Here is a 17,690-nt window from a genome sequence, read left to right on the forward strand (position 1 = left end):
ACAAATACATTACTAGCCCATTACTCCTTCTCTGTCTTTGTCTCTCTGTGACCTGCAAGAACTGACGTAAGTGGCCTGGCACAGTAGCCTAGCAACTAAAGTCCTCGCCCTGAATGTGCCAGGATCCCATATCGGCACAGGTTCTAATCCTGACAGCCCCACTTCCCATCCAGCTCCCTGCTTGTTGCCTGGGAAAGCAGTCGAGGATGGCCCAAGGCTTTGGGACCCCGCACCTGCGTGGGAGACCCAGAAGAGGCTCCTGGCTCCTGGTTCGGATCAGCTCAGCTCTGGCCATTGTGGCCACTTGGTGAGTGAATCATGAGATGGAAGATCTTCCTCTATGTCTCTCCTCCTCTCTGTATATCTGACTTTGCAATAAAAATAAAATCTTTTTTAAAAGAAACTGACTTAAGAAGAAATCAATGCAGGACTGTAGCTGTGTGCACAGTGAATAAAGCCTCTGTCTGCAATGCCAACATCCCATATTGCAACACCAGTTCTAGTCCTGGGGATTTTGTTTCTGAGTAAGCTCCTTGCTAACGTGCCTGGAAAAAGACCAGAAGACCTCCCAAGTACTGCTTTCCTGTCTCCCACATGGGAGACCTAGATGGAGTTGCAGGCCCCTGGCCTTGACCTGGTCCAATCCCAGCTATTGAAGTCATTTGGGAACTGAACCAGCAAATGGAAGATCAGTATTGCTTTTTCTCTCTTTGCCTCCCCCTACCCGCATCACTTTGTCAAATAAGTATCTCTGAAAAAATATGCTAAACAACAAAACAATTAATTAAAAAAATGATTAAGATCACACCAAACTTATGTTAAAAAATACACTACATATATTACAAAGATATGAAGCTATATGGAGTATATATATATATACACACACACAAAAACGATGTGTACATACACAAACGTATCAAAAGATGTTATTTGGGTTTTACATAGAGAAAAACTTCAGAAATGATACTTTACAATCTGCTAATGTCATTTTCTCAGCAAGAATTTAAAGTTGCCATGTTTAAATTTTGTATACCAAATATTTTTTAAAATAAAAATCAGAATTTTTATAAATTATTATTTTAAAAATAAAATGTTGGTTCTACAACAAAGATTTCAGAACCCCTTGTGTTCATAAGGTTTAAAGACTCCTGTTACTTGTATAATGTAAGTACTAGTTTTCTAAGAAACTTCAAATATTTTCTCTAATAGAAAAAAAACACAAAAATCTTCTAATATAAGCTGAAACAATCTAAATAATTTATAAAAGATCAACATGTACATTACATTTATATTATAAATTCCATTACATACTGAAATACCTCCATACCTCTTTAATTTGCCGAAGCAATGCACTTTTGCTCATAACTTCTTCTTTCTCTTGGGTGGGTGATAACCGTAAATATTCTCTTGATCTATGTGGTTTAATGTTCATCTTTGTATACAGTTTTTCCTGAAGATTAGCAAATAACACATTCAAAGTTCGTGGAAGAATTCCAATGTTTTCCTCCGTACCTGCAATAATAATTTTTGTGTAATAATCTCTCAGAGGACTAGTAGGAAAAAGGTAACACAGAATGTCAAGATTTTATACTACCAGTAATAGAGAGAACAGCTAAAACAAGAAACATGATGAATGATCACTTTTCTATCACTTTGGTCTTCACCATAAAACCTAAAGTTCTACATTCAGATTTGGCCGTAGCATTAATATTTGGAATCACTAATCATAAAGCATAAAAGTAATATAAATATGTTTCCCTGGCCAGCCATGCATAATTGCTTGAACCTCATCTACGCTTTTTCTGGACTTTTATTCATCATCTTACTCTGTACCATACAGAGAATATACTTTTTTTTTTTTTTTTTTTTTTTTTAAAAGATTTATTTTATTTTTATTACAAAGTCAGACATACTGAGAGGAGGAGAGACAGAGAGGAAGTGGAGCTGCCGGTATTAGAACCAGCGGCCACATGGGATCAAGGCGAGGACCTTAGCCACCAGGCCACGCTGCCGAGCCCAGAATATACTTTTTTAATCTAATTAAATAAGTTTGAATCAAAATATATCAGATATATACTAAATATGCTAGATGAATACTAAGTGATAGAAATATAATCACATTAAAGTTTTACGAGAACATTGAGCTAATATTATTTCACTTCTTTCCAACCAAAATATAACAATATTTACCTTGAAATGTATATGTTTTTCCAGAATTGGTTAACCCATAAGTGAAAATTAGATGACTTTGTCCTTTCAATAGGTCTCTTACCGGCTGCATAATACAACCATGAAAGAATTCCTTCTGTGTAGTTTCTGGGCCAAAAACCTAAGAAAGAATTTGTAAGACAGGTCATTTTACAAAATTCAAATTGGTGTAGGGCTGGCACAATGCCTAAACTGGCTAGTCTTCCATCTCTAAGTGTAGCATTCCATATGGGCACCAGTTCTTATCTGGCTGCCCCACTTCCCATCCAGCTCGTTGCTTGTGTCCTAGGATAGTGAAGGATAGCTCAAGTGTTTAGAACACTGCACCTGTATGGGAAATCTGGAAGCTTCTGATTACTGGCTTCAGATCGGCTCAAGCCCGGGCTATTGCAGCCATTTGGGTAGTGAACCAGAAGACCTTTCTCTCTGTCTCTCCTTCACTCTGTGAAATTTGCCTTTACAATGAAAATAAGTAAAGGTATTTTTAAAATCAAGTCGATGTTCATAGTAACATCTAGTAAGACCTGCTCTGTTGCTCATCTTTTAAAAATTTGCTTTTATCAGATTCATTCTTAAAACAGGTGCCACATATCCATTCTCAAACATCAGAATATGTTCAAGATAAAAATATAACCCAAACAGCAAAGCAAATTTTTATCTTAATCTTGAAAAGGACATTTGGCTGGGCGGGTAGTTAAAGTGGTACCATTCTGGCACAGCAAGTTAATATACCATCTGTGATACCAGCAATCCCCATCAGGCACTTCAAGTCCCATCTGCTCTGCTTCCTGTCCCACTCGCTATTTACTATACCTGGAAAAAACGTCAGAAGATGACCCAAGTGCTGGGGCCTCTGCCAACCATGTGAGAAAACCAGACAGATTTTTCTGGCTCCTAGTTCCAGGTTGGTTCAGGCTATTACAATCATTTTGAAAATGTGCCAACAGAAGGAAGGTCATCTCTCTCTTTTTCGTGTTTCTGAAACTGATTCTCATGTGAATAAATCTCTTTTTAAAAATGGAGTTTCAATGGGCCCGGCAGCGTGGCCTAGCGGCTAAAAGTCCTCGCCTTGAATGCCACAGGATCCCATATGGGTGCCGGTTCTAGTCCTGGCAGCTCCACTTCCCAGCCAGCTCCCTGCTTGTGGCCTGGGAAAGCAGTCGAGGATGGCCCAAAGCTTTGGGACCCTGCACCCGCGTGGGAGACCTGGAAGAGGCTCCTGGTTCCCGGCATCGGATCGGCGCGCACCGGCCCGTTGTGGCTCACTTGGGGAGTGAAACATCGGATGGGAGATCTTTCTCTCTGTCTCTTCTCCTCTCTGTATATCCGGCTTTCCAATAATAAAAAAAAAAAAAAAAAAAAAAAAAAAATGGAGTTTCAAGAGCAGTAATGTGGTTTGTTCCCTTTCCATTCTAAAACTTTAGACCAGAAATTTCAGACCTACTTTTAAGGAAAAAATACCAGTAACTAAGATCTAAATTGCATAAACAGGATTCATTACATATACTTATATAGGAAGTCAGCATAAGCAAAGGCTCTCACCTCCCCTTTTGTTTTGAATATAGAACCAAAGTTTAATTACAAGAAACAACGGAGAGTACACCTGACAGACCAGGTAGCCATCGTAAGAAAGAGCCTGGTCTACCGTCTACATCCAGCTTGGAGTTTGCTTGAGTTTGGTTATGGGTCTGGTCTCCTCCCTCATCTCTGTCTAGGAAGTCTCACTGGGTGGAAGAAGTTTTCCTAAAACTCTTCCCAGAACTTCATAATAGCCCTTCTCGTACAAGGTAGACACAAATCTCTTTCCTTTTAAAATAATAAAGCAAAAGTTAAGTTTTACAGAGGCACTTACCTTGGAAAAATTGAATTTCTGTGCCATCAGCCCAGAGCTTTTTTCACTTAAGCGACCTAGGATGCTTTGAGGCTCTTTCAAGAGAACACTGTGTGAATCCAGAATTTGCACACAGCCCTAGAACACATCACAACCATAAATAAGAACAGCGGCATTTTACATGTTTAAAAAGTAAATTAAAGTTCAATTAAATTTAACACAAACGTCCCACCTGTAAACAAATTCCTAGGTTGTCTTGTACCTAGGCAAGTGTTACAAAGCTGGGAGAAGAACAGTCAACAGCTGGTTGGCATTCTGGGACTGTTCAATGCCAAGTTTCTGTCAATGACACCACTGTGCTAGCATAGCTGCCTATTCTGTTTTTAAGAAACATGGGGGATACAGCGCCCCCAGGCAAAGCACACAGCGCCATGCGGCAGGGGTGATAGATTCTCTAGGGAAAAATATCTGGTGACATATTTGATTGGGAACAGCTGAGGGCATGTTTGAAGGGAAGCAATGACTTGTAGGGACTTCCACTGCACTCGCAGGTAGGTGAGGGAGCCAAAACAAAGTGATTTAGAGTGGAAAAACTGGAGGCATGTCGGGAGACCTGGGCTGGACTAAATAGCATCACTCGCCACCCACAGCAGCAAATGAAAGCTGGGCTAGGCGGCATGCCTGGCTGGAACAGACCACCCACCTATGAGTGTCAGGGTAGGGGGTGGGCCACGTCAGACTGAGCTACAGCATCCATCAGAATGTGAGAGAACCAGATCTGTAGGTTTGTGGGCTTGCCTCTGCAACTGCAGCATCTGCTGGTTTGTGTGACAGCTGGGGCTGGTGACAGGGCAGGCGAGGCTTAAGGATACAACTCAAGGAGACACTTGTGGGAGCCGGAGCTGGCAGGAGGCTAAGCTTGGCCAGGGCACAATACCTGCCAGTACACACAAAAGCCAGGTCTGATGGAAACCATGCCAAACAGGACCAAGGTACTCACCAGCACACATGAGATGGGGGGGGGTAGGAACAGGCCTGGTAGAGGACTTAGGGAACTCCCTTGTTAGCACATAGCTCCCACTAGGGAGCACTGGAGAGTACAACAGCTAGGACTGGGGATAGGCTAGCTAGGTAAGGCTGTAGTACTCAAAGGCATGTTGTGGGCCAGATCTGGGGCAGACTAGGTTGGGACAGATCAGAGAATCAGCTGACATGCACAAGAAACAGGATGGGATATGGGCTGCAACACTGGCCAGTGAAAGCTGAGAATGAGCCACATCAAGCTGAGTCAAAGCACTCACTAGCACGCCTAAGATCTGGGATTGAGAGTAGGCTTAGTGGGGGAACTGCAGAGACTGCCTTGTTAAACTGCAAGTCCTGTTGGTGAGCACAGGAGCCAGAGCTGGGGGTACGCCATGCCGGACAAGGCTAGCACCCTTTGGCATATGTGTAAGACAGGTCTGGGCTGAGATAATCCACAGTGCCCACTGGTTTGCCTGACAGCTGGATGAGATATGGAGCATACCAAGCTAGGCTGCAGCACAATCCAACAGAGGCAAAAACCAGGGCTGGGGGCAGGCCTGGTGAGGGTTATTGGAGGTTACCTGATTAGGCCATGGCACCTGCTAGAGAACATGAGGACCGGACTTGTGGCACACTGGGCACCCATCAGTTCGCATAAGAGATGTGCTGGGACAGAACTACCTGGCATCTGCATTCACCCATATGTGCACTGGCTGCTGCAGGTGACACACCACACCTTATCCTGCACTGGGTGATACACACAAGAATCAAGTCTGAGGTCATCCCAAGCAACATTTCTTGAGGCGCTCCCCAACTAGATTGTTGGACTCAAAACCAGCCACAGGGAAAATCACAAGTAATGCAGTCTGATCTTGCACATATTGGGACTGGGCCTCCTCAGCTACTGATATCTGTAATGGACAGCATGCCCAGATGCACACATGGGGACATGACAGCCAGCTCATCTAGCCAGCAGAGGACAGTGTTTCATCAGAGAATGGACGGAAAGCAGACCAGGTTGGACGGCTTTCATGGCAAAGCTTTGAGCCAGCCAACAGACCCTGAATTTTCCTCGTGTGTATAGAAGACATGAAGGTGTGAGAAGAACAGCTCCCCTGTTGGCAAGGCCATGAGGAGCTTCCAGCTTATGGCAAGGTCTGGCGGATGTCTCTCCAACCACCTCGACACAGTTTCATCCCCTTTGCATGGACACTCAACCACCCTGCTAAGAATTCTGTAATCGGGCCCGGCAGCGTGGCCTAGCGGCTAAAAGTCCTCGCCTTGAAAGCCCCAGGAGCCCACATGGGTGCCGGTTCTAATCCCGGCAGCTCCACTTCCCATCTAGCTCCCTGCTTGTGGCCTGGGAAAGCAGTCGAGGACGGCCCAATGCATTGGGACCCTGCACCTGCGTGGGAGACCCGGAAGAGGTTCCTGGTTCCCGGTATCGGATCGGCGCGCACCAGCCGTTGCGGCTCACTTAGGGAGTGAATCATCGGACGGAAGATCTTCCTCTCTGTCTCTCTTCCTCTCTGTATATCTGACTTTGTAATAAAACAAATAAATAAATAAATAAATAAATAATCTTTGAAAAAAAAAAAAGAATTCTGTAATCTACTGAGGCACTGTTGTTTGCCCTTGTGAGATGGTTTTTGCAGCCAATGTGAGCTTAGGAGTTAATGTTGCTGATAATGTCTTGGTGAGTGGGCCTTTAACAATTTACACACAGGAGTACAATTAAGTCCATGCTATTTCTGGACACCTTATTTTGTCCCAGAATTTGACCCAGAAGAAGTTCTGGCTTCAGATCAGCTCAGCTCCAGCCACGATGACCATTTAGGGAGTGAACCAGTAAAAGGAAGATTTTTCTATCTGTCTCTCCTTCTCTCTGTAAAGCTGACTTTCCAATAAAATTAAATAAATGTAGTTTGACCAAAAAAGGAGCAGCGTCTCCCCTTTTCCCTAGCAGAAAAAAAAAAAAAAAAAAAACACATGTACTACAAACCTCTGATTCATTTTCTTTCTCTGACACTGTGAATGGTCTTATTCGAAGACAAACCTGGAGATAATCTTTTGATTCCAAGTTGTTTGCCTTGAAAAGAAAAAAAAAGAACAATATTTTGTGTTTTATTTATTTGTATTTATTTAAAAAGCAGAGTGACAGAAAGAGAATGAGAGAATTTTGCATTTGCTGGTTCACAGCCAAAAAACCTCCCAACAGTCAGGGCTGAATTAGGCCAAAGTCAGAAAACAGAAACTCTATCTGGGTCTCAGGTATGAGTGGCAAAGAACCAAGTACGTAAGCCACTTCTGCCGTACATTAGCAGGGAGCTGGAACCAGCCATGGAGGAAGGACTCAATCCTGTGTACTCCGACACAGGATACAGGCATCACAAACATATCTTCAACCAAAAACGGAAAGTTGACACTGTTAACAAAGTCATCCAAACAATTTAATGAGGGGCTGGCATTGTGGCATAGTGAGTGAAGCTATGGTCTGCAATGCCAGCATCCCACATGGACAGCAATTCAAGTCCCATCTGCTCTACTTCCAATCTAGCTACCTGCTAAAGCAGCAGAGGATGGCAGAGGTAACTCGGCTCCTACACACACACGGGAACCCAGATGAAACTTCAGACTCCTGGCTCCTGCCTGACCCAACACTAGGGAATAGGTTAGAAAATTGAAGACCTTTATCTCTCTGTCTCTCCTTCTTCCTCTGTAACTCTACCTTTCAAATAAATAATCTTTAAAAACAACTTAATGAGGAAATCAAAGCTTTTACAGCAAATGTGATACCAAAATAGATGAGTGCTCACATAATTTTCAAGTCATTAAACATTCTTTTTCCACAACTATTTAAAAATGTAAAAACCATTCCTAGCTTGTGAACAAGTTCAAAAAATAAGCAATACAAAGAAAGGTAATTATTTGCGAATCATTCTGTTAAATGAATGAAGGCAGACACAAGCAACCATGTAATAAATAGTTCCATTTTTATACTAAAAGGCACATGTTACCGAGTTCCTTTCTTCTGTTTTATATTCATTTATGACAAATGAGCTAAAGTATCAAAATACTTAAACCCTGAAACATCACAAATATTAAATAAGTATTTTTCTTTTTTTTTTAAGCTTTATTTTATTTTTATTGCAAAGTCAGATATACAGAGAGGAAGAGAGACAGATGGAAGATCATCCATCCATTGATTCATTCCCCAAGCGGCCACAATGGCCAGAGCTGAGCAAATCTGAAGCCAGGAGCCTCTTCCAGGTCTCCCAAGCAAGTGCAAGGTCCCAAGGCTCTGGGCTGTACTCAACTGCTTTCCCAGGCCACAAGCACGGAGCTGAATGGGAAGTGGGGCACCAGGACACGATATGGCGCCCATATGGGATCCTGGTGTGTGCAAGGTGAGGACTTTAACCACTAAGCTACTGTGCCAGGCCCAGTATTATTCTTTTATCTGTGTGCCTTAACTTCCATTGTGCTACTCTATAAAATGGGTCAGTTCAAGGGGCTAGCAAAGTGGTATAGCAGGCTAATTCAACATCCCATATTGGCACAGGTTCAAGTCCTGGCCGCTCCACTTCCAATCCAGCTCCTTACTAATGACCTGCGGAAGCAGCAGAGGAGGACCTTAAGCCTTGAGTTTCTGCAACCACATGCGAGAATTGGAAGGAGCTCCTGGCTCCCGGCTTCAGATCAGCTCAGCTTTGGCAATTGAAGCCATCTGGAGAATGAACCAGCCGATGAAAGATCTCTCTCTCCCTCTCTCTTTGTAACTCTTTAATTTCAAGTAGATATAAATAATAAATCTTTTTTAAAAATGAGTAATTTCATATCTAAGGAATCAAAATTAACAACTTAAAATGTAATACAATCTAAAGTTATTCAAAGTATACATTCAGGAATGTTCGTAAGCTAGGTAAGACAGCAGTTTAAATACTACTGAGTTACTTATATTGTTAAAATCTCTATTGTTGTCAAAATTAAGGCACGTAACTCCTGGGGGCATGGCAGAATAAAGGAGAACTTGTGTAGAAGACAAATTTTTTGAAAAAACTACACATAAATTTCAAAAAGCTATTGAACTAAAATAAACCTCATCTTTAATTCCATTTTCCCACAAAGTTTGACATCGCCCATAGTTCACATTTTGAAGGGAATCACAGCAATGCTTGCCATGCTGGTAATCATGAAGGGCTATAGCAGATGCAGTTTCCACTTTATATCATATTTCCCTCTTGGTTTGGTCATATCTGTGATAATGGCATCTTTCAGTGATTGCCCATGATAAACAAGCTTAGCACTATTTCAAAACAATGAAAATCAGCACATGAGGGTGGTTGAAGTCTAGTTGGATTCCAAGGTTTAAGAAGTTGTAGAATGCCCAATAGCACCTATCTCATCAATAACATCGCTAGAGGGTCATGAAAGAATAAAATAGTCAAAAATTTTCTTTTCATATTATTTGCCTAAACTGGCTACTAGGTTAAGGCAAAGATACTTACTAAGTTGTTAAGACTGATTTGAAAAGGGATGACTAATAATTTTTGCAGCTCACAGTTTCCATAAGAAAGTTACTGATACATCACTGCCCCAGAGAGTTTGGGTATCTCTTCTAGATACAGTAATAAATGTACCTACACAAACACAATTCATTCAATCAAATAATCTTCACAATACTTTTCTTACACTTACCTCAGTCTTTGAAGCAACTAAGGAAAACTCATGAGAGAGATCAAGCTTGATACCATTAAAATTTATTTCTGAAGGTCTTGCAATTGGGTCAGCACTAAAAAGGTAAGATGGCCTAGGCACTCCATCTTGATTCAAATTAGACTCCATTCTGTAAGAATAACCATATTTTTTAAGACAACTTTAATAAATAACAATATAAGCCACTCAAAGTTTAAAAAGCCTAAGTGTTCAGCATACTACTTCACTCCATTTCAAACATCCAGATTTCAGGGAGAGAGAATCTTAGCCTATCTTATTAACATTATAATGACCTATGGAAAAGAGAAAAAAAAAAAATCACACTACATTTACAGATTCTAAATCTAACAATATTAGATACAGCCTAATACTTTTTATCAGACTCAGACGTTGAACAGATTCATCCAACAAGATTTTGTAAGTAAAGGTCATCTGTAAAGTAAGGCAGCATAAAATAATCACATTTTGCCTGACATCTTCTCACAGAGTAAATAGTAGGAAGATGAAAGAATAAAGTTAAACTCTGTCTTTTTTTTTTTAAGATTTATTTATTTTTATTGGAAAGTCAGATATACACAGAGGAGGAAAGACAGAGGGGAAGATCTTCCATCCGATGATTCACTCCCCAAGTGACCGCAACAGTTGGTGCTGTGCCAATCCAAGCCCGGAGCCAGGAACTTCCTCCAGGTCTCCCACACGGGTGCAGGGGCCCAAGATTTTGGGCCGTCCTCGACTGCTTCCCCAGGCCACAAGCAGGAAGCTGGAAGGAAAGTGGAGCTGCCGGGATTAGAACAAGCACCCATATGGGATCCTGGGGCGTTCAAGGCAAGGACTTTAGCTGCTAGGCCACGAGCCGGGCCCTCTGTGTCGTTTTAATTACTTAGCATCTTGCAAACACTGATAAGGGCTTGACTTTGTCTTCGCATTGGAACTCAGTTACCTAGAATATTACTTTCAATTTAATGCAAGTAAAAAGTAAAATAATGCATACAAGCACATTCAAAACAGTAATTGACACATAATAGATGCAGAATTAGGTTGCATATTAATTAGGTTGCATATTAATAATCAGGTTGCATGCCTCAGTGAACTATTACAAGTGAATGAAACATCAGATTAAATGTAAAGGGAAGCTGAAGGGTGACCTTACTGAAGATATATTAATACTCAAAAGATTCACAGAGACTCTAAAAGGTGCAAAATACCAAGGAGAAAGCGAGCACCCAGTGCGCTGCCCTTTAACAAGATTATAAGACATCCAGAACAGCAGCTCTCAAACTTGGATTCCTGGCTTCAGGGAGTAGTTCAAAAGTCTGTTAGGCAGACAAAGCTTGATTATGTCAGCACAGACAGTCCAAGAAACTGTGGCATTGAGTGTGCTGAACCCAGACAAATAACATTACACACACAGTCAAATTTTAAGAGAAAACTTCTTTCTTTAGGCTTCAAACACTGTTACATGGCTCAATTGGCTAATCTACCACCAAGTTCCAAGATTCCATATTGGCACTGGTTCATGTCCCAGCTGCTCCAACTCCCACCCAGCTCCCTCTTTGTGACCTGACAGGGCAGTAGAGGACGACCCAAAGTCTTGAGACCCTGCACTCACGTGGGAGACCCAGAAGAGGCTCCTGGCTTGAGATCAGCTCAGCTCCAGCTGTTGAGTCCACTTGGAGTGTGAACCAATGGATGGAGAATCTTTCTGTCTCTCCGCCTTTTAAACAAAAATAAATAAATCTTTAAAAAGAAAAAAAAAACACCAGTTACAGATGTATAATGTATAGCAAAAATAAAAATCCGTTGCAAAGTTATTGGGGAATGGGAGCGAAAACTGCATTGCAGCACCAAATTCAAACATGCATCCATCCATTTGCTTTAAATACAGCCCAGACAAGCATTAGCCATTTAGAGTCAACCTGACATGCACAACCCATGAAACTACATTCAATATCTGCTAAGCACAAAGAATCCCTGGGACAAGCAGGACTTCAGGCTACTGCAGTCTTTCCAAGGTCTATGACCCGGAAGCCACCAAGCTCTAGAAAGAGGAGCAATACCACTTAGACAAATAAGTTCTTCACTAATTTTTCTCCTTCTCTCTCAAATTTCTCTGCCTGTGATCCCCTTAGATGGAAGCCCCTAACCACTCCTAAGGCAAGGCCTACAACAAGGGGCCGCCCCAGCAGGCAATTCTGTCAAAGCACTGTCCAAATAAAGCTTGTTGTTCACCACCACCACACAACCCCACATTTCTGCTTGACCCCTGAAATTATCAAACTGTCACAGCACTGCTGGTTTTCCTCCTAAATAAAAAAATCAGGCTAAGGAAACCACGCATTTGCTTTTGACAAGGCCCATGTAAACAACAAAACTAACTATATAATTCAACAGGTTTTACATCTTTCATGCTTAGACTACAGATAGACTATTCCAAACAGGCAATGTATGGGTGAAAATTATTAAAAGTGACACAGTAGCAGATACTGTGGCATTGTCGAGTTAAGCAGCTTCTTGGTATGCCCATATGCCACACTCTAGTTCTTGGATTCCTGCAGGGCCCAGTCTCCCAAGGGTTAACTCCACAGCTTAGCTTGTTTCTAAGAGGTAATGCAGTGGGAAATCTTGGCCTAATGCATTTAGCACCTGGCTTGACTGCAAGTTCCCTCTTTTTTACTTTCCTTTTGTTAAGATGCCCCCAGGGGAGCTTAGGTGTTGCTTGAACATTGGGATAATACTGGGAGGGACTAAGCAGACTATAAAAGATGGAGGATACTTGGAATAAATTGGGCATTCTGTGTACAAGAGTGACCCACTGCGTGTTGTCTTGTGTTGTCTTGTGTGTTGTCTGTTTGTAACCCTAGTCCCTCCGCTCGGCTCGGGGTACGCGGTGATGGTGACGCGGGCGTTGCCAACAGATTCCTGCCACTCTTCTAGCAGAACCAGATGGAGTTCCTAGCTCCAGCCTGGCTATTATGGGCAGTTGGAGAGCAAACCAAAAGAAATGAAAGATCTTTCTCTTTCTGTCACTATGCCTTTCAAAAAAAAAAATTTCAGTATAGTGAAGACTAATCACCGCTGTGGAACACAGGAGAAAAGTTTGTCAAAACCATGAGTGGGGTGTCTCTCACCCTCCCCTTTCCAGAGGCACCCCACCTCCCAGCTCTTCGGAGGTGCTTCTCCTTCCCTCCCTTCCCTGCTCACCTGATCCCTTCGCAAATAAACTTATCTGTTTGCAACAGATTCCCGGCTTTTTATTTCTATACTAAGCTGAGGAAAGAACCCACCGGGCATTTCTGGTAACATATTTTCCCTGGCGCCCAACGTGGGGCGTGAAAAAAGAGACTTAGACGGGAGCCACGTGGCCCAACTCAACCGAGAGAAGACTTTATAAGATGGGATCTCAAAATTCTCGAGTGGACTCCCGGACACCTCTTGGTTGTATCCTTAAAAATTGGGACATATTTGGCTCGCGGATTGTGAGCAAGAAGGACTCGATCTTTTTCTGCATGAAGGCTTGGCCCAAATACTTCCTTGCTAATGGTGAAACTTGGCCTCCCACAGGGAGTCTTAATTACCATACTATTTCAGAATTGGACAATTATTGTAGACAGGGGGGAAGGTGGGTAGAAATCTCCTATATTCGAATGTTTCTCTACCTCCGGGATCACCTTAAGAATGTCAGAATAGGAAAAAACCTAAGTCAGACAACTGGGGAGTTGGCTATTTCAGATTCAAAGGAAGAAGGTAATTTGCAAGTGAATAAAGAGTCTCCTCCCTCATTGAAGGAATCACCTGAAGGGATTCTCTCAGCCCCTCCTCCACAGGGACCTAGTCTCTACTTATCTCATCCGGAGGAGCCCTGCCCCCCCCCTTATCTGCAGGCATCAAACGAAAAGTCTTCTAGGCCTTATCCTAGAGTGAAGGGAGAAGCCATGCTTCCTCTTCAAGCTGTGGGGGTAGGAGAATTTGGGATACAGATTGGTTATAAGACTTTCTTGCTTGGAGAACTCAAGGAAATAAAAAATGATTTGGGCAGTTACACCGACAACCCTGATCAATATGTATAAACTTTTGAACGACTCCAGTCAGTATATGACTTAGCTTGGAAGAATGTAATGTTACTGTTAGACAACACTCTGACTTCCTTAGAGAAAGAGAGGGTGCTGGGAAAGGCTCGTGAGACTGGAAACAGTTATTATGCAGCTCAAGGGAAAAGCATCAGAGACAAGGCAAACACCCCTATTGGAGCAGAGGCAATCCCCATGAAGAATCCCAACTGGGATCCAGAGGATGAAAGACATGAGTGGGAGCGAAATCATTTCATTTATTGTATTTTAGAAGGACTAAGTAGGGCAAAAGTTAAGCCTCTAAACTATAGCCAACTCACCACGGTTCATCAGGGAGAGAATGAGCCACCAATGACCTTTCTAGAACGTCTCAAAGGGGCAATTGTGAGGTTCACCAACTTAGACCCAGATACAGTGGAGGGTGGAGTGATCCTCAAGGACAAGTTCCTTGTGCAGTCTGCCCCAGATATCAGGAGAAAGCTTCAAAAGTTTATGGCAGACCCTGATAAGTCCTCCTTGGACCAGTTGATCCAGGCAGCCAATGCTGTTTACCATGAGAGTACTAACTCGCTAGTTCACATTGTATACTTCCTGCAAACACCTGCAACACAGAAGGTAACCTTGACTCTGGCTTCCTTGAACTGTTGATTTTAAAGTACCGACAAAATGTTCGTTAAAAATAGTTCTCTCTCTGGGCCCGGTGGCGTGGCCTAGCGGCTAAAGTCCTCGCCTTGAAAGCCCCGGGATCCCATATGGACACCGGTTCTAATCCCGGCAGCTCCACTTCCCATCCAGCTCCCTGCTTGTGGCCTGGGAAAGCAGTTGAGGACGACCCAATGCATTGGGACCCTGCACCCGCGTGGGAGACCTGGAAGAGGTTCCTGGTTCCCGGCATCGGATCGGCGCGCATCGGCCCGTTGCGGCTCACTTGGGGAGTGAAACAACGGATGGAAGATCTTCTTCTCTGTCTCTCCTCTTCTCTGTATATCCGGCTTTCCAATAACAATAAAATCTTTAAAAAAAAAAATAGTTCTCTCTCTCCAAAAAATGCTGTAATAAGGCAGTTTGTATTTGTTCACATGCTCATTTTCAATGAATAAGCAACTCCCTAATATTTCTAAACCTGCTGAGATATTGTGTCAGTTCTAATATCTCAGAAGACTTAGGTGAGTGGCCTTTCTGACTAGATGGCACCTTAAGGCAAGGACTTTACAACAAAGTCACAGGCTTACAAGATGAAGATTCTCTGTCCAGCAGCCTAAAAAAAAAAGGTTAAAAAAAACCCCACAACATTTCTATGCAGGAAGGAAAAAAATAAAAGAGATCCTACTCAAGTGCCAGCAGGATTCAAGACCTCATTTCTCATTTCAAAACAACAGTCTCATGACTGCAAGCTCCTGTGACTGAAGACTTGAGTGAAAAACCAGAGTCTGCCATTGAACGAGGCTTCTGAATCTGATGCACAATATGTAACCTCAAAAAATGTGTGCTAATTTTATGCTACAATAGTATACTACATATTATAATATTAATTATGTCATATATTAATATTTTATTGCTCGGTACCTTGGAATGTGGGGTCTAGGAAATGGAACACATCATATGCACACTGCTACACTACTCCTGGATAAACTGTCTAAGCATGTTCCCTTCTCAACAAAGCTCAACGAAGCTTAAACAGAGACTTAAAAAGCTAACTCACAGGGCAAGAACGTGTGTCCAACGAGTCGTTCGTTTACCGAGGAGGCAGCCAAGAAACAGAGCTAGGAAGAGGTGGGGTGTAGCCTATCCTGAAGGGCTCCCGTGATCACGGGCATACGGATCCACCCCCCCAAGCCCTGCCACATGGGAACCTAGCCCCTGTGCCTGGCACCAAGCCCTGCCACATGGGAACCCAGCCCCTGTGCCTGGCACCAAGTCCTGCCACATGGGAACCCAGCCCCTGTGACTGGCATCAAGTCCTGCCACATGGGAGCCCAGCCCCTGAGCCTGGCACCAAGTCCTGTCACATGGAAACCCACCCCCTGCGCCTGGCACCAAGTCCTGCCAGGAGCGAACCCAGCCGGCATCTGGCACCAAGTCCTGCCAGGATCCCATGGCCATCAATCCGGATAAGAAAGCAGCCAGCTCAGCTGCCAGGCACACTGCTCAGCTGAGGGAACTAGGCTGGGCACCAGCGCCTCGCCAACAACAACGACAGTACTGCGTGCCAACAGGGTGGCACGGGAACATTCAATCCTGACAAGGGTCCCAAGTGGGCACCAGGAGGACACTGAGGCCTAAAGAGATGAGGCGAACTCCTCTGTGCCACTCAGGGTGGAGATCAACCAAGTGAAATGGTTTGATTCTCGCCGAGCCGTTCTCAACCGAGTTCCTGACACACGGCCGTTCCCTCACCTCGGGCCGGTACCTGACCCAGTCGCTGCCCCTCGTTCCCCAGCCTCGACCCGCATACCACCTCACCTTCTATCATCACCAGAGCAGCCCGAACGGTAAACACCAGCCAGCGCGATGTTAAATTCAAAGAATGGCGGTCCCGAGCAGCGCACTGCACGCCGGGACTGGGCGGAGCTTCCGGAACGCCGCCGGTTCGCGGTTCGCGAGCGAGCTCCCCCAGCGGCTCTCTCCAGCTTTCAAATCTAGGGGCGGGACGTGGGCCTCGACGCCACCAATGCGCGCAGGGGGGCGGGACGTGGGCCTCGAGGCCACCAATGCGCGCAGGGGGGCGGGCCGTGGGCGGGCCGGGTGCGGAGCTCGTCGCTTCCCTCAGGGCTGCCGGCGACCGGAGGAGAGACCCTGGCTGTGGGCTTCTTGGAGACAGGCCGGAGGCTGAGGCCCGCGAGGACGGCTGGGGCCCGCGAGGACGGCTGGGTTCCGCGAGGACGGCTGGGTTCCGCGAGGACGGACTGCTGACTGGCCGGCTAGCTCCCCTCCCGGCCTGTCCCTGCTAGCCCCGGTCCCAAACCACTTCCCTCGGCCTGCGTGGGCGAAAACAGATTTCACCCAGAATGGATTTCTAGCAGCGGTTTTGTTTTGTTTTGTCTATGGAAATAATGAGGCAGCCGCAATGATTTTTTTCAAAAAACAAGGCCTTGGCAGTGCCCAGATTGTAATTGCCAGTGCTTCGTTTACAGTGACGCTCCTTAAATGAGTAGAGTTTTAAACACATTCTTAGGACAGTTACTTACCACTCAGGTGAGGTCTCTCTGGGCCTCAGTTCATTTTAAAAAAAGACATTGAACTGCTGACTTGAATCGAGCCTTGACCTTGTGCCAGTCGTGGTGCAGTATCTTACATGGATTTTCTCCCTGAGCCTGAGAGCATCCCTTTGAGGTAGGCACGCTGTACTTATCCCATTGTGTGGATTCTGACTGAGGACGCTGAGTTTGGAGCCTTAAGTCATGTACTCAGAGGTCAACCGAGTTTAGATTTAAACGCAGCTGGTTTTGGCATCCACCCTCCTACATTGGACCTTATTTTCAATTGTTTTACCTGATTGGAAGCATTTTTGTAACATCTAATTCCATGAGCTTACTGTCTTCCTTATCATGCTCTGCGCCTGTTTCTTTTGCCCTATCCCTTCCCTCATTAATTTATAATCTCTTTCAGTTTACCTTCTTTTCCTGGAAAATAACTAAATGTGAAGTGAGCGGGTTGGAGTAGAGAAGAGGATACAGGACAATGAACAAAAAAGTAGATGTGAAAGGGACGGGGTGTGGGGAGATAAGTGAATCCTAAATTTTTCCGTCTAGAGTGGGCTTATGGTGTTCAGTGGACCCTTTTTGAAAGGCTCCGTTACTCCGTGTTTTGGTTGTTCCTATTGATTTTGCTCATTGTTGCTGGTC

At 44.1% G+C, this 17,690-nt stretch overlaps 1 protein-coding gene across 4 annotated transcripts in view; it reads right to left on the reverse strand.

Moving 5' to 3' along the window:
• The window catches only part of KIF20B (kinesin family member 20B), a 68,387-nt gene extending 51,971 nt beyond the window's left edge, over positions 1-16,416 (reverse strand). For 2 of the 4 annotated variants that reach the window (XM_058671158.1, XM_058671156.1), the window contains exons 1-7: positions 16,309-16,389; positions 11,388-11,515; positions 9,761-9,908; positions 7,065-7,151; positions 4,061-4,177; positions 2,191-2,329; positions 1,328-1,512 (exon numbers count right to left, since the gene is read on the reverse strand). In XM_058671158.1, coding sequence (XP_058527141.1) covers positions 1,328-1,512; positions 2,191-2,329; positions 4,061-4,177; positions 7,065-7,151; positions 9,761-9,907 — 675 coding nt within the window. In that variant the 5' untranslated portion in view covers position 9,908; positions 11,388-11,515; positions 16,309-16,389. Of the gene's footprint in view, positions 1-1,327; positions 1,513-2,190; positions 2,330-4,060; positions 4,178-7,064; positions 7,152-9,760; positions 10,067-11,387; positions 11,516-16,308 lie in introns of those variants that run through there. The other 2 variants (XM_058671157.1, XM_058671159.1) reach the window with 2 other exon arrangements.
• Between the last annotated feature and the right edge of the window lie 1,274 nt (positions 16,417-17,690).

The sequence above is a fragment of the Ochotona princeps genome, chromosome 13 (assembly GCF_030435755.1).
Source record: "Ochotona princeps isolate mOchPri1 chromosome 13, mOchPri1.hap1, whole genome shotgun sequence".
In the NCBI taxonomy this organism is placed as follows: domain Eukaryota; kingdom Metazoa; phylum Chordata; class Mammalia; order Lagomorpha; family Ochotonidae; genus Ochotona; species Ochotona princeps.